The 14,787-nt window shown below is 46.2% G+C and overlaps 1 protein-coding gene across 6 annotated transcripts in view; it reads right to left on the bottom strand.

Moving 5' to 3' along the window:
- The window catches only part of FMNL2 (formin like 2), a 155,277-nt gene that overhangs the window by 54,236 nt on the left and 86,254 nt on the right, over positions 1-14,787 (bottom strand). For all 6 annotated transcript variants that reach the window (XM_072874790.1, XM_072874793.1, XM_072874791.1 and 3 more), the window contains exons 3-6: positions 8,803-8,883; positions 5,255-5,331; positions 3,062-3,145; positions 1,259-1,411 (exon numbers count right to left, since the gene is read on the bottom strand). In XM_072874790.1, coding sequence (XP_072730891.1) covers positions 1,259-1,411; positions 3,062-3,145; positions 5,255-5,331; positions 8,803-8,883 — 395 coding nt within the window. The remainder of the gene's footprint in view (positions 1-1,258; positions 1,412-3,061; positions 3,146-5,254; positions 5,332-8,802; positions 8,884-14,787) is intronic.

A 14,787-nucleotide genomic window follows, 5' to 3' on the forward strand; every position in this document is an offset into this window, starting at 1 on the left:
GACATGTAATGTATACCTGACTTATGCATTTCTAGTGTAACTAATCACAAGCATGCCTCCCAAAAACAGCAGAATCAGACATCCTCCTGCAAGCACAAGTCTCTACCATTTCTCTGTCATAGTAATTAAAAGATCAAAGAAAACCAAAAACACTAAGAACACCTTTGCAACATTTAAAAAAAAAAAAAAAAAATCAACTGGTCAAGTGATTTTGCTGCGCTCCACAGCCTGTATCTCTTTACCAGAACTGTGTGCCTGTCTCCTCCTCTCCACTGCCTGAGGTCTGTGAACTACATCTTCCAGGTATCACATCCGCTACCGCTCAGGCTGTAAGTGGAAAGCATTCACTTAACATCAACTAAAGAGCCGACATTACCATGGACCGATGAACCAAATCTGACCTGGAAGACGTAGGAAAAAGGAAGACGTAGGAAGACGTAGGAAAAAGCTGCAAGTCCTCACTGGCTCCATCTTTTTTGGACTCCTTTATGCTCACAGTACTACGTAACAAAACTCCACAAAAGCCAAAAAAAGTCGAAGAGCGTATGAGTAAATGCCATTCAGCACCCTGAGCTGCGCCCCTCGGTGACAGCACTGCTAGTCTAAAGGTGATGTTTAGTACGTTTTGTAATAGTGAAGCGTCGAAGGAATGTAACAGAGTCGACTGCCATTCAGTCCTGGGAAGTGACTCCGTCATTTCCACAAACCAAAAAAACCCAGCACTTGGAAAGAGAGACTTCATAGTAAAGCCTGGGGGGTGCTAGTATTTGCAGCAGGTTTGAAGGATGGAAGTGGCCTTTAAAAAAAAAACCAACCCTCTTGTTCATAGCAGGGTGGAAGGAATGTGCTGCTACAAGAGACCTTTTTGGACGAGACACCAGATCAGAGCCCCAGACTGGCTGGGTCCATGGAAATCTTGAGGCACGCTTTGGAGAAGAGGAATTGCTTCCTCTGAGCAAGCCACATTGTACCTGATGGAAACGTATCGTGCATCCTTAGATCATTCTGCCATTGGAAAGGCAGGCAGAGTTATTCTTGTCTCTTCCTCAACTGCTGTGTAATGCTGCCCCGTGTTACTAGCTTAGCACTTCTTTCCACCTCAAAGCTGTCAGTACAATGACACGTTTCCTATGTGTGTCAAGCCTCTACTGTGAAAAGAGGGAAGATGAAAAATATTCTAATTGGAAAACCCCACTGATTCTTCTCACTTGGGCACTCACTGCTTGCAGGTGACCCACTGCCCAATTTAACTCCTTACCGTAAAGTCGAGTGTCTGCCAGAGCGGGAAATGCTGTTGCCAACTGGCGAGGGTAAATTACTGCCTCTGTGCAGGTCCTCAATAGATCGGCTCCAAGGTTTGGACTTGTCCATCGAGTTTTCCACATTGTTCTCCAAACTTTCAAAGTCAAACCTGAAAGGGAACAGAAATCCCGATGCCGGGTTAGACAGAATAGATGCACATAGCGTTTTCCTTCCTGCTCAACATCCGCAGATTTTAGCAGGTCCCAAAAGACTACAAAAAGAAAGGAGGAAAGCAGTGCAGGCTAACTTCCCTTGGGCTACAATTCAGTGCGAGCTTCAAATGCATAGGGCAGCAAATCTGGACCTTGGCGAAGGGAGCAGCTAACCACACGAGCATACAGTTTCGGAAGGACCAAACAGCTACGTATTATTCTACTTTGATGTAAAATAAATACAACATTGGCTGCTTTGCTGATGATTAGCCCTGCCTTGAAGGAAAGAGGGAGAATGCTTAAAGCTGTCTCCATTTTATTTCAATAAATCAATACCTTCTGCAAGTACTAATTCAGCTTCCTCCATCAATATGTGATGGAGCATTTACACTGGCTTGCTGGCCCTCATGAATCTCCCAGCATACATAATACATTACCATAATCATTACAGATTTTCTTTGATTTCTGACTCGTTGCCCATTGTACTGCTATTTCAAGCAAAAATTGCTTGTTCCCCTTACAGCTTTTGAGGTTATTACTCATGTTTACCACGTTAGAGAGGGGAAAAACCCAGCAAGCTAACTTGCATACATTTGTATAATTTTAGGAAGAAAGTCTTTATACAAACACTTCTTTTTGCTGCGCATAGTTTTTTCCAGTGTTAGTGACATTTTAAAACATATAATTTTCCTTCATTAATTTTATTGCAATCCCACCAAAAATCTCTTTTCTGTGCGATGGTATATATGCATCTGATGGCATCCTTTCTAAAAATAAAACATCAACTCTACTCAGCTCGAGTTCCTAACTCCAGCGGTAGGTATCTTTAACCTACTGCTTCTCTTCATACAATTTTATACAAAAATCTATTGCTACGATATCCTGAAGTGAAAGCCTGCGGATACGCAAAACAAGATCCTCAGCTGAACAGCTATTTCAAATTGTGTGATATAACGACTAATGAAAGCCGATTTTTCTTCCCCAATTGTTTTAATAGAGTACATTTATTGATTTATTAAATGACTAAATCCGCCTCCCAGCTAACCAGGTGTCAGAACTGCAAAAGCTTGCTTCATAGTCTTCCTGACTCGCAAAATCACCTTGAAATTCCTACTCTTGTCTCGCAGCGCAGCTACTGCACGCAACGCCGACAACGTCTCTTGCCATGGGCCTTGTGAGAAGTGGTTCGTGTGTGGATGTTGCTTTGAACACGGTAGGCAGTATTATAATTCCTTGGGCTCGGACACTAATTGCAAACCTATTTCGAAGGAAGCCTGCATCCTTCCACACATTTCTTGAATGTTTTTGCACTGTACCCCTAAGACAGTCAGAGGCCAAAGCTAAAAAATATGTCAGCACAGTCTTAGAGGTAAATAATCTCATGGCTTAAACTTAGGCATTTTTTTTCTGCAACGTTATGATCCAGTGGTTTTAGATTAACGTTACCATTTTCTCTGCTCTACGGTACATACGTAGTATCATACCATACATACTCTGCCAGAAAAGCTGAGCATCTGCCCCGGCATTTCCCTCTCTTGCTGTGTAGGGGTGGCAGGAGTCTTGCTTTGCCTTGCAAGCCCAGAGAGTGCCAGGCATGTCTTACTTACGTGACTGCATACTGCGCAAACGACAAGTACTCCACCAGAACATCCAGGCCTTTGTTTTCTTCATTCAGGAACTCCCTGACCCATCTGTTAGAAAAATCATCAGACATCAGAGCGTTTCACGGGCTTTGTGCAGTTACTGGAATTCTTGTCAGATAAACTAGGGTCAGATCCATCGCAGGAGAGGCAGCACTGCTGAGCAAAACTATGCTTTCTCACTCAGGAAAAGAGGACTTTTTAAAAATACCCTTTATTATTTAGAGGACTTTAAAACAGTCCTTTAGAGGACTTTACAAATGTACTGAAACGAGCTTTTTTGCAGCGCTATGATGGGAAAAACATTCCACCAAAAAAAAAAAGCATAAAAACCCCTATGCACACTCGGCGTTGCTCAGAAACTAGACATTGGTAAGTTGGTAAGTGCCTTTCCCACCACAGCAGTGCTGCTGCCGGAGGGCCACGGGCGCGCTGGGGAGCTCGGCTGCCGCCCGGCTTCACACCAAGCCCAGGCTCATCTCCTCCCTGGCACACGCCGCTGCGCAAACCGCCGAGCGGTGGTTACAGCCGCCTTCTAACGCGCGAGTCGCAGGGACCTGGCTTATGTTTTTCCACATCCTGATCTCTAGCAGTATTTCCAGAGCATACGAACAGCACACCGGCAAAAGAGGAATAGCACCAAGGGTGCGATCTGACATCCTGGATGTACGTTTAACAGTAATTTTGCCTTCTCTTTTTAAAAGATGTTAACCTATTACTGTGAATTTTGCTCCCTGAGAATTATGCAAAATAATCTCCAATTCCGAAAAGCCTGTTATCTTCCAAAGCTTTCAAAAACTCAGAAATGCCAAGTAAAGTTTGAAAATCCATACATCTGGGGGCAAACGCAGGCGAGCAAGGAGCCTCAGCACAGCCCCAGCTCAGCTCTCCTCCGAACCCCAACTGGGGCAGCCGAAACTCCTCCGGGAGTGGGTTAGGTGCCACTGGAACAAGTGGGGAGCCAGGGAGGGAACTGGGGCTCCGGGCTCGCTCTGCCTCTGGGGCCTCGCAGCTACGGATCCCCTGCTCTCAGCAGAGCGGGAATTCATCACCTCTGAGTTATTCCAGTCTTCAGGCTTTAAATCTTTTGCTGTTTACCTGCTAAAATAAACAGCCTGGCATGTTTATAAAACATATTTTGAAACACATCTTTCAGCCAAGTGAACCAAATAAACATTGGTCTTGTCAGCCTCCTTCATTTATCTGGTGCACCATCACGGTTCCTTCTGCATACCCATGAGCCATCATAAATCTGCAGAGTGCCATGCTTCAGATGCCCTAAGTCTTTGGTGGGGAATCTTTTGTGTTGGAAAACGAGGGAAAACACAGCAGGAGCCAGAGCAGGGGTGTGGGAGAAGTTTGTCAGAAATATTTGCGACGGTGCAGCTTGCGGGAGGGTCCCCCACTGCCATGCACACCGTCCATGCACGCCACGCTCGGGAGCAGGCTCCCACAGAGAGAGAACGGCTATTCCTCCCACAGTTTAAAATGCCCTTGTTTCCATGAAATAAGAGCAGCATCCTGTAAAATCCATGCAATTGAGCTGGACACAGTGTGTGACTGTGAAACAAAACACTGAAGAAACCTTCCTGGCTGACGTACCAGTGCTGAGCCGGCTTCTGGTCCCGAGACCCAAAGCAGAGAGGTGAGAGTGGTGGAAACGCGGACGAGATCAGCATGTTCGATAGAAAACTGAAGTCTCTGTGATTCTTTTACTTTTGCTATTTGAGAGGAATTCTGTGCTTTGTAGAAGTGAAATGCTGGGAATATTACTCACAGCCAGGCTTCATGAACTGCATCATGTTAAAGCTATAAAACAGCACGGGGGTTTTATATATATATATTTATAGCTGCAATACTATTACTATTCTAGACACAGTCATGCTCACTGCTGCTCTGACTGACTTAGGGTGAGCAGAAGTTGACTGCAATCTTTTCGCAGCCTTCACAGAGATGTGGATGAACCCTATCATGAAAGGATTAAAGCTGAATTATTCTCCTGAGATGCCCAGCTATCCCTTAACTGAGCCCTTCAGGCTTTAACGATCAATCAAGTGGTATCACTGCTTGGCATGCAAAGAGATATTTTCTCAAAGGCATCCATCCATCAGTAGATGTAAAAAACAAAATCTTAGACCAGAGGACATGAAAAATTCTTACCCGATGTGATTTGTTCTTAAAGAAATTTCCAGTTCTCGGAGTACTTGAGTAGACTCTTGGACTCGTCTTCTGAATTTCTGTAATTGAGTGAGCAGGCAAAAATAACAATTAGACTCATGTGATGCTATTAAAAACATCAACATCTCACGCAGTGCAGAATGAATAAAAAAAACATGAAGGTAAACTGAGAACCCCTCTAAATCCTGAGGAATGCAACAACAATAGTCCAGCAGTCAACAAAAACATACTCAGAAAAATAACTTCTGTTCCCATGCACATTTTTGAGTTTCCAGGATTTAGAAAATTAAAAGCCTGTAGATAAATAAACGTTCCTTTACAATACAAGCTTTGTTTTAGTATCAAACTCTCCATTGAGAACTACAGCATTTGGGCCTCATTCTCAGCCTGGTGCTTTAATCTCGCTTTCGAGACTTTACACCCACACCAAAAAAACTGCCATGATTTCTATATAATTACCGAATCTGTGGGTGCGAGCCAGTAATGAAATACACATGTGCTGCCATCTGCATGCTTTAATAATTTGTGCATGCTAAATTGTATCTGCAAAATTAGATGCTGGGAAAAGGCCATAAAACGTCAGAAGTAAAACACTGGGGAGCAACGCAGCAGAAAGGAGATGAGGTTTCACGTCACCTCCGTATGGGAGCAGAAAGGGCGACCTGGGAAAACCTCTCCGGGACGCAGTGGGAGCCCCACTTCACTCCATGGCTCAAAGCAGGCTCCGGTCACGGCAGAAGACCTCTAAACGCACACCGACTCGTCTCGAGGAGAGTCAAGCAGCTCCTCTCCGTCCTCTGCAAAACCAACTTGGAGCAGGGCTACCTTCGGTGTGCAGACAGAGCAAGCCAGCGATGCCTCCTCCTCTCCCAGCTGGAGAGAGACTGGTGTCTTCTCTCCTGCCTGGTGCTCCTTACCCATAGAAATCTACTAAAACAGCTGGATAAATTCTTCTGGAGCAGTTGTTTTGGTAAATTCTCATTCGTGAACAAGCTAAATGAGAGCAGAAGTGGACGGACAATGATAATCATCTTGGAATTGCAGTACTTAGCAACCAGCTTGGTCATCAGTTATCACACACACAGACTTGATGTGTTTGGAAAGGGCTTACAAATGTTCAGGACACAAGCAAGGCTGCTGCAAGTAGGACTATGCTTTGAATCCTAGGGAAAAAAGGGGTTGTTCTCAGTGCACCACAATAAAATCAGGGGGACTACTTGGCAGTTAATAATTCTCACGAGTTCATTTATTGAGGTGAAGAGGATGAAAGGACAGGATTTACCTTGCCTTGCTGACCTGTATGAAAATTATCAGCTGCCTTTTTCACCAGGGTTTTATCGCATGCTAGTTAGCACCACTGGCTTACCCGAGGTAAGACTAAATCCCAGCTCAGAAAGCCACTGGCAGACCAAAACAGATGTCTCACTAAAGTCCTAGTAGACACAAGGCACTATTAATTTTTACTTTGAAACAGCTAGTTGAGATCAGACATACAGTTTCTCTGGACCTCAGTTAATTAGCTCAGAGTACAAAAACACAGTGCCTTCTCTCCCTAGCGAGTTTACACAATATTACCACAAGCAATATAAAACCTTACCTCTCTAGAAGTAGAGGTAAAATATTGAGGTAGCAAGAGGCAGCCAGGAGAGAGGGGTGGGAGGGCATGGCAGAAATAGGCAGCACGTTCCCACGCGGGACCGTCCTCCCCCAGCGAGGCCAGGCTGCTCCTTGCGACCACGGCAGAGAGCGATGCACCAGCTCTGTGCCTTACTGGGCTCGAGGAGCCACCAAACTGCAATTTCTTTAAAAATGTGTCATTTCGACACCTTTATTTTCCTGTTTCAAAAATTCAGCTCAGACGAAAAGCAATTGTTTTCCCGGGAAGAGCCATTATGACCCCAATTACAAGCCGAAATGCACATTTTGCAGCAGCGTTTGGAGCCACCCTCTCTTGGCCACGCTGGGGATCAGCAAAAACGCTGACACCACCTCAATTACAGCAATAATCCTGGTAATATGAGCTCTCCCCACAATATCGCGCATCCGTCCAGAAGCCCATTCGTAAATCTTTCTGCCTCGCAGCCCCGGCTGAGGAAAGGCTGCTGGTGATACAGAATAACGCAACAAAAGAGAGGAACTCAATGGAGTTATTTTTAGGCTCCTTCGGTTTTGTCATTTGTCATGGGACTCTTGTAGTGGTATTAGGATAAGAAAGGCTTCAATGTGTGCCCACAGAGTAACCACAGAGCAAAGCCAAACACTAAACGAATTTCAAAAACCCTTCAGGAGAAAAACACAAAGACCCCTGTTCACCATTTTTTTTAAAAAAACCCTATAATCAGCTACAGGCAAATTTAAAGGTTTCCTACTAAATGCTTTCCTACTCCTTGTCAGAGCCTCCAACAAGAGAAGCACTGTCAGAAGACATTACTGCAGCCTTGAAGGCAGGAGCTAGCGACGGCGTGCAGGAGCACAGGGGACCCAGCGTTTGCCCCTCGCCTTTCGCGGGGCCGGAGGTGCACCTCCGCTGCGGCTGCAGCGGCCCCGGCCCGGCAGCCCTGTGTCAGGACACGTATTTTACTGCAGGGCACCAACCTCAGCTAATTGTACGGCAACACAAAGCAGCGATTGTTGAGGACAAGGCAGAGGCAGTCAACGGCAGGATCTGCTACGCTCTCGCTGCCTTTTTTTTTGTTTTTTTTTTTTTAAAGGCTATTATAACTATCAACACAGGATATGAGCTGATATCCAAAGTGGTTAAATACCAAAGGTTCAGCAATGGTCCTCTAAATGGGATGTAGGTTTACTGTTATTCTAAAATCCTGGAAGCTATTACTAAGCCCATCAGAGTGGTGCAGAAATATCAGAACCAGCCACAAATACATCGCGGTACAGAAGCCACATTCAGGGATGCACGACATTCACGTGAAAAGCCAAGTGAACTGCTTGAGTCTTTCATGAGTGATTATCAAACTATTTTGGACAAAAATAATATGCAGAAGGATGGATGAGGCTCTGCCATGTAAATACACCCCAGGTTACGTCTTTACTTCACAACCCTGAAACCTCAGGTGAGACTGCAAGCGAGAGGTGAACGGTGGCAGCTGTACTGAACGTCCGTCACGCAAACGCCCAGAGAAAAGGACTCAAAACTTCAACATCCCCTTCACACGGGTGAGAAAAGTGCCCTCCGACAGAGGTTTTATTCACCACCAGCTCTGCCCACATGAAAAGTCAGACCTAAAGTACAGCTCAGTGATAATTTGTCAGGCTATTGAAGCTAAAGCTATTAAAACAAGTTGTTTCATGTGTCAGATGCTCCTTTGCTTTGCAACATCTGCCCTCCTTTCTGAGCTGGGAAAACTGCAGCGTCTTTCCAATTTCTCCTTGCTTCTCTCTGCAGTTTGTTCCATCTCCGAGACGCTTCTCAGAGACTTTTACGGGGCCTTTTACACAAAGGCAGGAAGGAACCCGGACCCCGGGACCATCCTCGCCGAGGGACGGGCAAGAGGAAACAGGACGCTCCTCACCTTCCTGGTTACAGCCGGGTCCAGATAGCCCTTCAACTTCTGGATGTATGTATGTGGAGGATTCTTCACTTGAAATCTTTCCTGCAAAGGATACAAGAATAAACATCAGCCATTTTATAACATCCTCTATATTTACTTACTATATATATAGAATGCATGCACACACATATCTATTCAAACAGTATATATTTATAACATAGCTTTATAGGTACATACCTTATATTCATAAGTATATAATCTATGCATATATAATATGCATGCAAATAAAATATATTTACATGTATCTTGATATTCAGAAATTTGACATTTATATAGGACGCATAAAAATATACCTTACCTATTCAATGACAATTTTGAATTTTAGTTACACATACAAACACACACATCTGAAACAACAGGGTTTCTGCTAGCCAGGAGTACTGAGAGAAAAGAGAAGCGTTACAAGAGTGGATGCCTGTCCGTGTTTGATTGAAAGCCATCCCCACAAAAACTGAGATACCTTTTTTACCATTTGGAACAAGCCTAAAAACAGGCTGCACGGTCTATTCACGGGAGAAGTCACATCATTTCACTGTTCAGACTCCAGAAAAATGAATGCAAGAGTAGTATGTTAGCAATAAACAAGTAATATTTTAACTCCATGATATTCAATTGGATTGTCTTTGTAAGCGGCCCACCAGGTCCCAGCCCAACCCTTGCGGCAGGTTCCCGTTCACAGGGAAGGGGACCGGACTGGCGGGGGCAGAGGGCCACACGGGCACAGGCAAAGCCTCCCCTGCCATGGGCGCAAAGCGGTCACACAGTATTTGGGCCACGGTGAGTTCAGCTCATCCTGGTGGAGCCCCGTATGCAAACGATGACCAGCGTTCAGTCTTTATTTCCATTACAAAGCACGCACGAGCCTGGCCAGCTTTCCCAGCAATAACGATGCAAGACTTCGTTACCAGCCCTGCCCAGCCACCACGCAGGAGGGCTTGTTTATTCTACATAAATACACCCAATCACAGCAGCATCCCGCTTCCTACGTCAACGCAACGCTTGAGCACCAACGCGTTCATCGTGCCTTGGGGTCAGCTCCCCACGCTGCTTCTGCTAGCGCGGCGTGCATGGGGAGCATGTCGGTGGTTGAGCTCGTCCCAGCCACCCACGGCTGCCAGAGATTCCGAGGGTTTCCTTCAGGACCTGTGTCACACGAGGGCAGAGCTGAGGGACGTCCAGCATGGTGGGAAGCAAGCCAGCAAACGCTACCGAGACCACCATTACACCACCACAGGCAAATTATGGACCAGATGCCCATCCCTGTCCCACTGGGAAAGCCCAGAAACCACCACATGCCTCTCCGCCCCACTAAGGTTGGAGTCTTAACAACCTCAGAACGTGGAGAAAGGCAGGTTGTCCATGATCGTGGGCTTTACCCGTGTAAAGCATCTCCTTATCCATGCCTGCTTTCCTGCTTTTCTGTTGTACACCAGCAGCGTGCCTGATTTCCCTTCCCACCTCTCCCGCTGCTAGCCCAGTGCCAAGAGATTCCCACCTGCTTTTGAGACTCACTTCTCACCAAAGGTTTCCCAACGCCTCACCTTACAGGGGGACACTTGGTCTGCAATCCAGAATCAACCACATTCAGAATCCAATTAAAGATTTTACTGACAAATATAAGGTCTGTAAGGTTTGTATTCTGAGAGCTGCTTGATTTTTGCTTGCTTTTTTACCAGTTGCACAGCCAGCCTGAAATTTATCCTACAAAAGCCGCTGTGAAACACGAGTTGTTCTGCAAAGAGTATGCTATGTCCAAACCTGTTAAGAGCATTACCAAAAGTTCTGATACTATTTGTATCTTGGAAGAATTTTAAACTATTCTGCCCCTTCCCTTGAGGAAAGATCTCATAATAATTTCCTCCCGAAATTTCGCGTTTTATAACTGATACTTGAAACCTCCCTTTATTAGGTCAGGATGCAATTTTGACTACATTATCTGAAAGTTATTTCATAATGAATAGTACACTGCTGCCCAGTTACCAGAACGTACTGTCTGAACACCAAAAGTTGTTCCTGTTATTATCTTGCTGCTTGCTGTAAAAAAAGTAATTCATCATGGTCAGAAGGAAAAAATGAACCAAAAAGTCTGCCCTGTGGTCCATCAGCCCCGGGCGAGAGCTCTGTAAGACAGAGAGCAGACATGTCTTTCCTCTTTTACAACTGGATTTTTTTTCCATGCACCTTCACATGTACGAGCCAAACACAGTCCTGGAATTGGCATTTCCTTTTTAACTAAAAAACCGTTCAGAAAATGCAAAGTTCTTTGTTGCCAGCTCCTCTCTGGCCAAAGTGACACCGAGGGTGTCTGTCCTGCTCCGTCCTCCCCCAGCACCATGCCCACCGCCACGGCTTCCTCTCGTCTCTACAGGCACGGACGCTTCGAGCCAGTCTCATCCCGGCTGGCCCGCACAGGTCAGACAGTCCCTGTCGCACCCTTGCACTTAAATGTGCTGCTAATCGGCACTGCTACGGCTGTGTGGGGAAAGGCAGAGGCACGAGGCAGAGGCACGGAGTCACAGACAGGTTTGGAAACGGTGTGCCAAGGCTCCGGCACGCAGCTCCACCAGCGCAAGCAGAAATCGTCTGCCACATCCCGAGAGGTGTGCAATGGGCAGCCCTAGCATCCAACTCTCCGGAAAATGGGAGTAGGAACACCCACAGATGTTGACAGGGACTTTAAAGAAAATAAAAAAAAATAAATTTTTAAAAAAGCACGTAAAATAAATCAGTTAAAAGAATAAGACACCAATATTCAAAGTACCTTAATTGCTAGCTTAATTTATGCACTTTTTCCAGGACACTGTTAGGCCAGTTTCTCAGTCAGACTTACAGCCCCCTCAGGATACTGTGGACTGTGGCTTTACAGTGGGCATAAATATAAGTTATTTAGAAGCCATTTCCATCCATTTTAAAACTTCTTCACACTTGCAAACAGACAAAAACCCCACTTTGCTGTAAATGAGAATCTGGCCTGCTGTAGACTAGTAAAGAGTTATAGAGGTATCTGGACCTCGGAGACCACCACCGTTTCGCATTTTCCCCCCTCAACAGTTTTATATTCGCTCCAGAGACATCACAACATTTGAATCACTATGCCCTTTCTCTGCAAAAAAACAAGGTAGAAGTGTTTTCACCGTGCCGCTTAATAACCACGTCCAAATCTCATTCTTTGCATCTGCAAGTGACGGAGCGAAGCGGTGGAGCACCCAGCCGAAGGTCCGCTCCCGAAGAGCGGTGGGCAACGCGAGAGCGGCAGCGAGCAGCAGGCACAGCAGAGTCCCAGACTAACAAGGCTCCACATTAGCTCTCGTATTTATTCCCTCCCTTTTTGGGGGGTTCTTCATGCCAGTGTAGCTCTGCTGTGTTTAGTCTAATCCTCCAGAGAAGCTGTTTTACTCTTATGGATTTATTTCTCTTGCTAACTAATCAGCCATCATCTGCTAAAGTGACAGGAGCTTTTCCTAACTGCCAGTTTTAATATCTGGAGTCTTCAAAATGAAATGCTTAAAGAGACTCAGCGAGCACATTTAGTAGGCTGTGATGCAGATACTGTATGTTTTGTTTGTTTTCTTAAAACCTAGCTGTAATTATGTATTTATGTAATAATTTCTACAGCTACTTCATTAAAAAAGATGCTGCTCATTACCGTATAGTGGAATTATTTGGGTTGAAGGATTTCAAAGACATTATCCATGAACAGCAGATACCAGCAATGCTCTTCTCTAACTAGTGACCAAGAACCACTTGTGGTAAACATCCACTAGTCCTGGAAACATTTTTATAGCCCCTTAAAGTGTTTTTTCTGCTTTGGAAAGCCATGAGGGATTAGCCTTTAAAATTGCCCTTTCCTGGCTATGATTACTGTCTCGGTTTATCCAGCTTTGACTGTTTCATATTAGAGGCTGATACGTCGCAAGCTGCAAGAACCAGGGCTCGGTGCTGTGCAGCGACGGCAGCCCGAGGCTCCCCGACGCCTCGGGGACACCCTGAACGTCTGCTTGCGGCCATCGTCCTCCCAAAAAACTGATGCCCTGCCAGAGCTCACACGGGGTGGGAAGGCCCGGTGCTCGTCAGACCAGCGTGACTGCAGTCTGATACTTCACTTGCCATGAATGCTGTAAGCGACTGTGCAGGTTGGCCAACCCAGGGTCCTCTCAAGGTCCTCTGGTCCTTCTTGAGAGCATTTTCCTCCCTGTAGAGACAAACACGCTTCCCGGCTAACACTGAGGCACTGCTGTTCACACGTAATCCACTTGCCTTAGATACCATCAATAATGAGTTAAAAATTGTTGCTTTTTCCCGTCTGTTCCTCCTCTCCGCTCCTGGCAATTTGCAATCGCTCACCAGCCAAATCTGCTTTCAAAATAAGAATTTATACGGCAAGGGGTTTAACGCTATTTGAACGAGGAGGTTGGGGATTTCTACCCCACACATATAAAGTTTAAAATCCCTATTTGAGTCTCCAAACTTCGCCGAGCACAAAGCGTAAGCCAGTGGGTGACATCACGACTGGGACATGGTGGCTTCCCCTCCCGGTCGCCCCAGGACTGGGCCATTCAGACACAACAAAGTTAATAAATCCCCATTAAACCTATTTTATCTCCACTACGTGACTCATATAAGCACCAACACTAGCTACAGCCCTGAAAGGAGAAAGGCGCAGACCAGCAATAACTCGACCCTGCCTTTGTCAGCCATCTAGAAAGCAAACTAACTTAATTTCCCAAAGATAAAAGGCCCTTTCTTACTTGAAAAATTGCTGAGGAGTGGTGTGATAAGCCAGAACGACAGCCAAGCACAGGGAAGCACATGCAAGGAGCCCGCGGCAGCAGCACCGCACCGGAGAGCAGTGAGATGACCTGGTCCCCAGCACCTCCCTTTAGGGTAATAAAAGATGAGAATTCAGGGAAAAAGCTTGGATGGGGGAGCACAACACCGCTCCTGTGCTGCTTCTACCAGCAATCTCCAGAATTAGCACTTCTTTTCTGATGGATACAAAAAAAAGGGGGCAGGGGGCTTTGCTTCAGCAGCAAAGAGAAACTGCCGGATTTCTGCATTTCCCCTTCCACGTGATCCTACAAAGAACTCGACACATCTCTTGTTCACCCAAATCTGGAAAACATATTAATTCCATAACCAGGAAATTGTGGCTTTTCCAGAGATCTTTTGCTTCCAAAAATATTCAGGACATTTTCTGCATTAGTGACATATGTTGTTGTTGTTATTATTACCCTTGCTAACTTGTTTCGTTCTTAGGATTCCTATATGCTAGGTAAACCCAGAGTGCATCCGACTGGGTACCCAGGCTTGTCAGGCACCCCAGCGGGCAGGCAGTAACTGCTAGGAGCGCATAAAGCACATGGACGGCGAACGCTGCTGAAAGGAGGTGGACAAGCCGGGCTGGAGACCAGTGTCTGCTCCCTCCCGAGGCACAAACACATCATAAACGTGGTGCACGTTTCCACCACTCGTCCCCCATCCCGCACAGACCTGGAGGGCGGCTCAGTCCTGGCCCCGGCAATCCCGCCAGCGGGACAGTACGTCACCTCAGATGTCTTATTATGGAATGAAACGACAGCAGCCATTCATCTCTGCACTAATTAAGGGGCAGAGGGATCCGTTTCCCCCACTATTAATTTTCTGCAAAAACCAGGTCACCAGCGCAGGACCTGGCTTGGAGGTGCGAGAGCCGCGGATGCTCCCTGCGAGGCCGGAGATGCCAACCCCTGCCCGGCCCCGCGCCGCAGACCCTCGGACCCCTCGTGCCCCGTGCCTGCACCTCCAACTGCTCCATCGCTCACACCGCCCCATTTTCAGGGAGCCACCTCTCTCAGGGCCAGCCAGTGGCAGAAACGAAGCTGTGAGCGTCTCTACCGTCCAAATGCTCGCGAGCTCAATCAAACAGCGGATTTTCTAGCCTGTATTTTACCCACAACAGGGGAGATT

This window comes from Ciconia boyciana, chromosome 10, assembly GCF_034638445.1.
Source record: "Ciconia boyciana chromosome 10, ASM3463844v1, whole genome shotgun sequence".
Classification (NCBI taxonomy): domain Eukaryota; kingdom Metazoa; phylum Chordata; class Aves; order Ciconiiformes; family Ciconiidae; genus Ciconia; species Ciconia boyciana.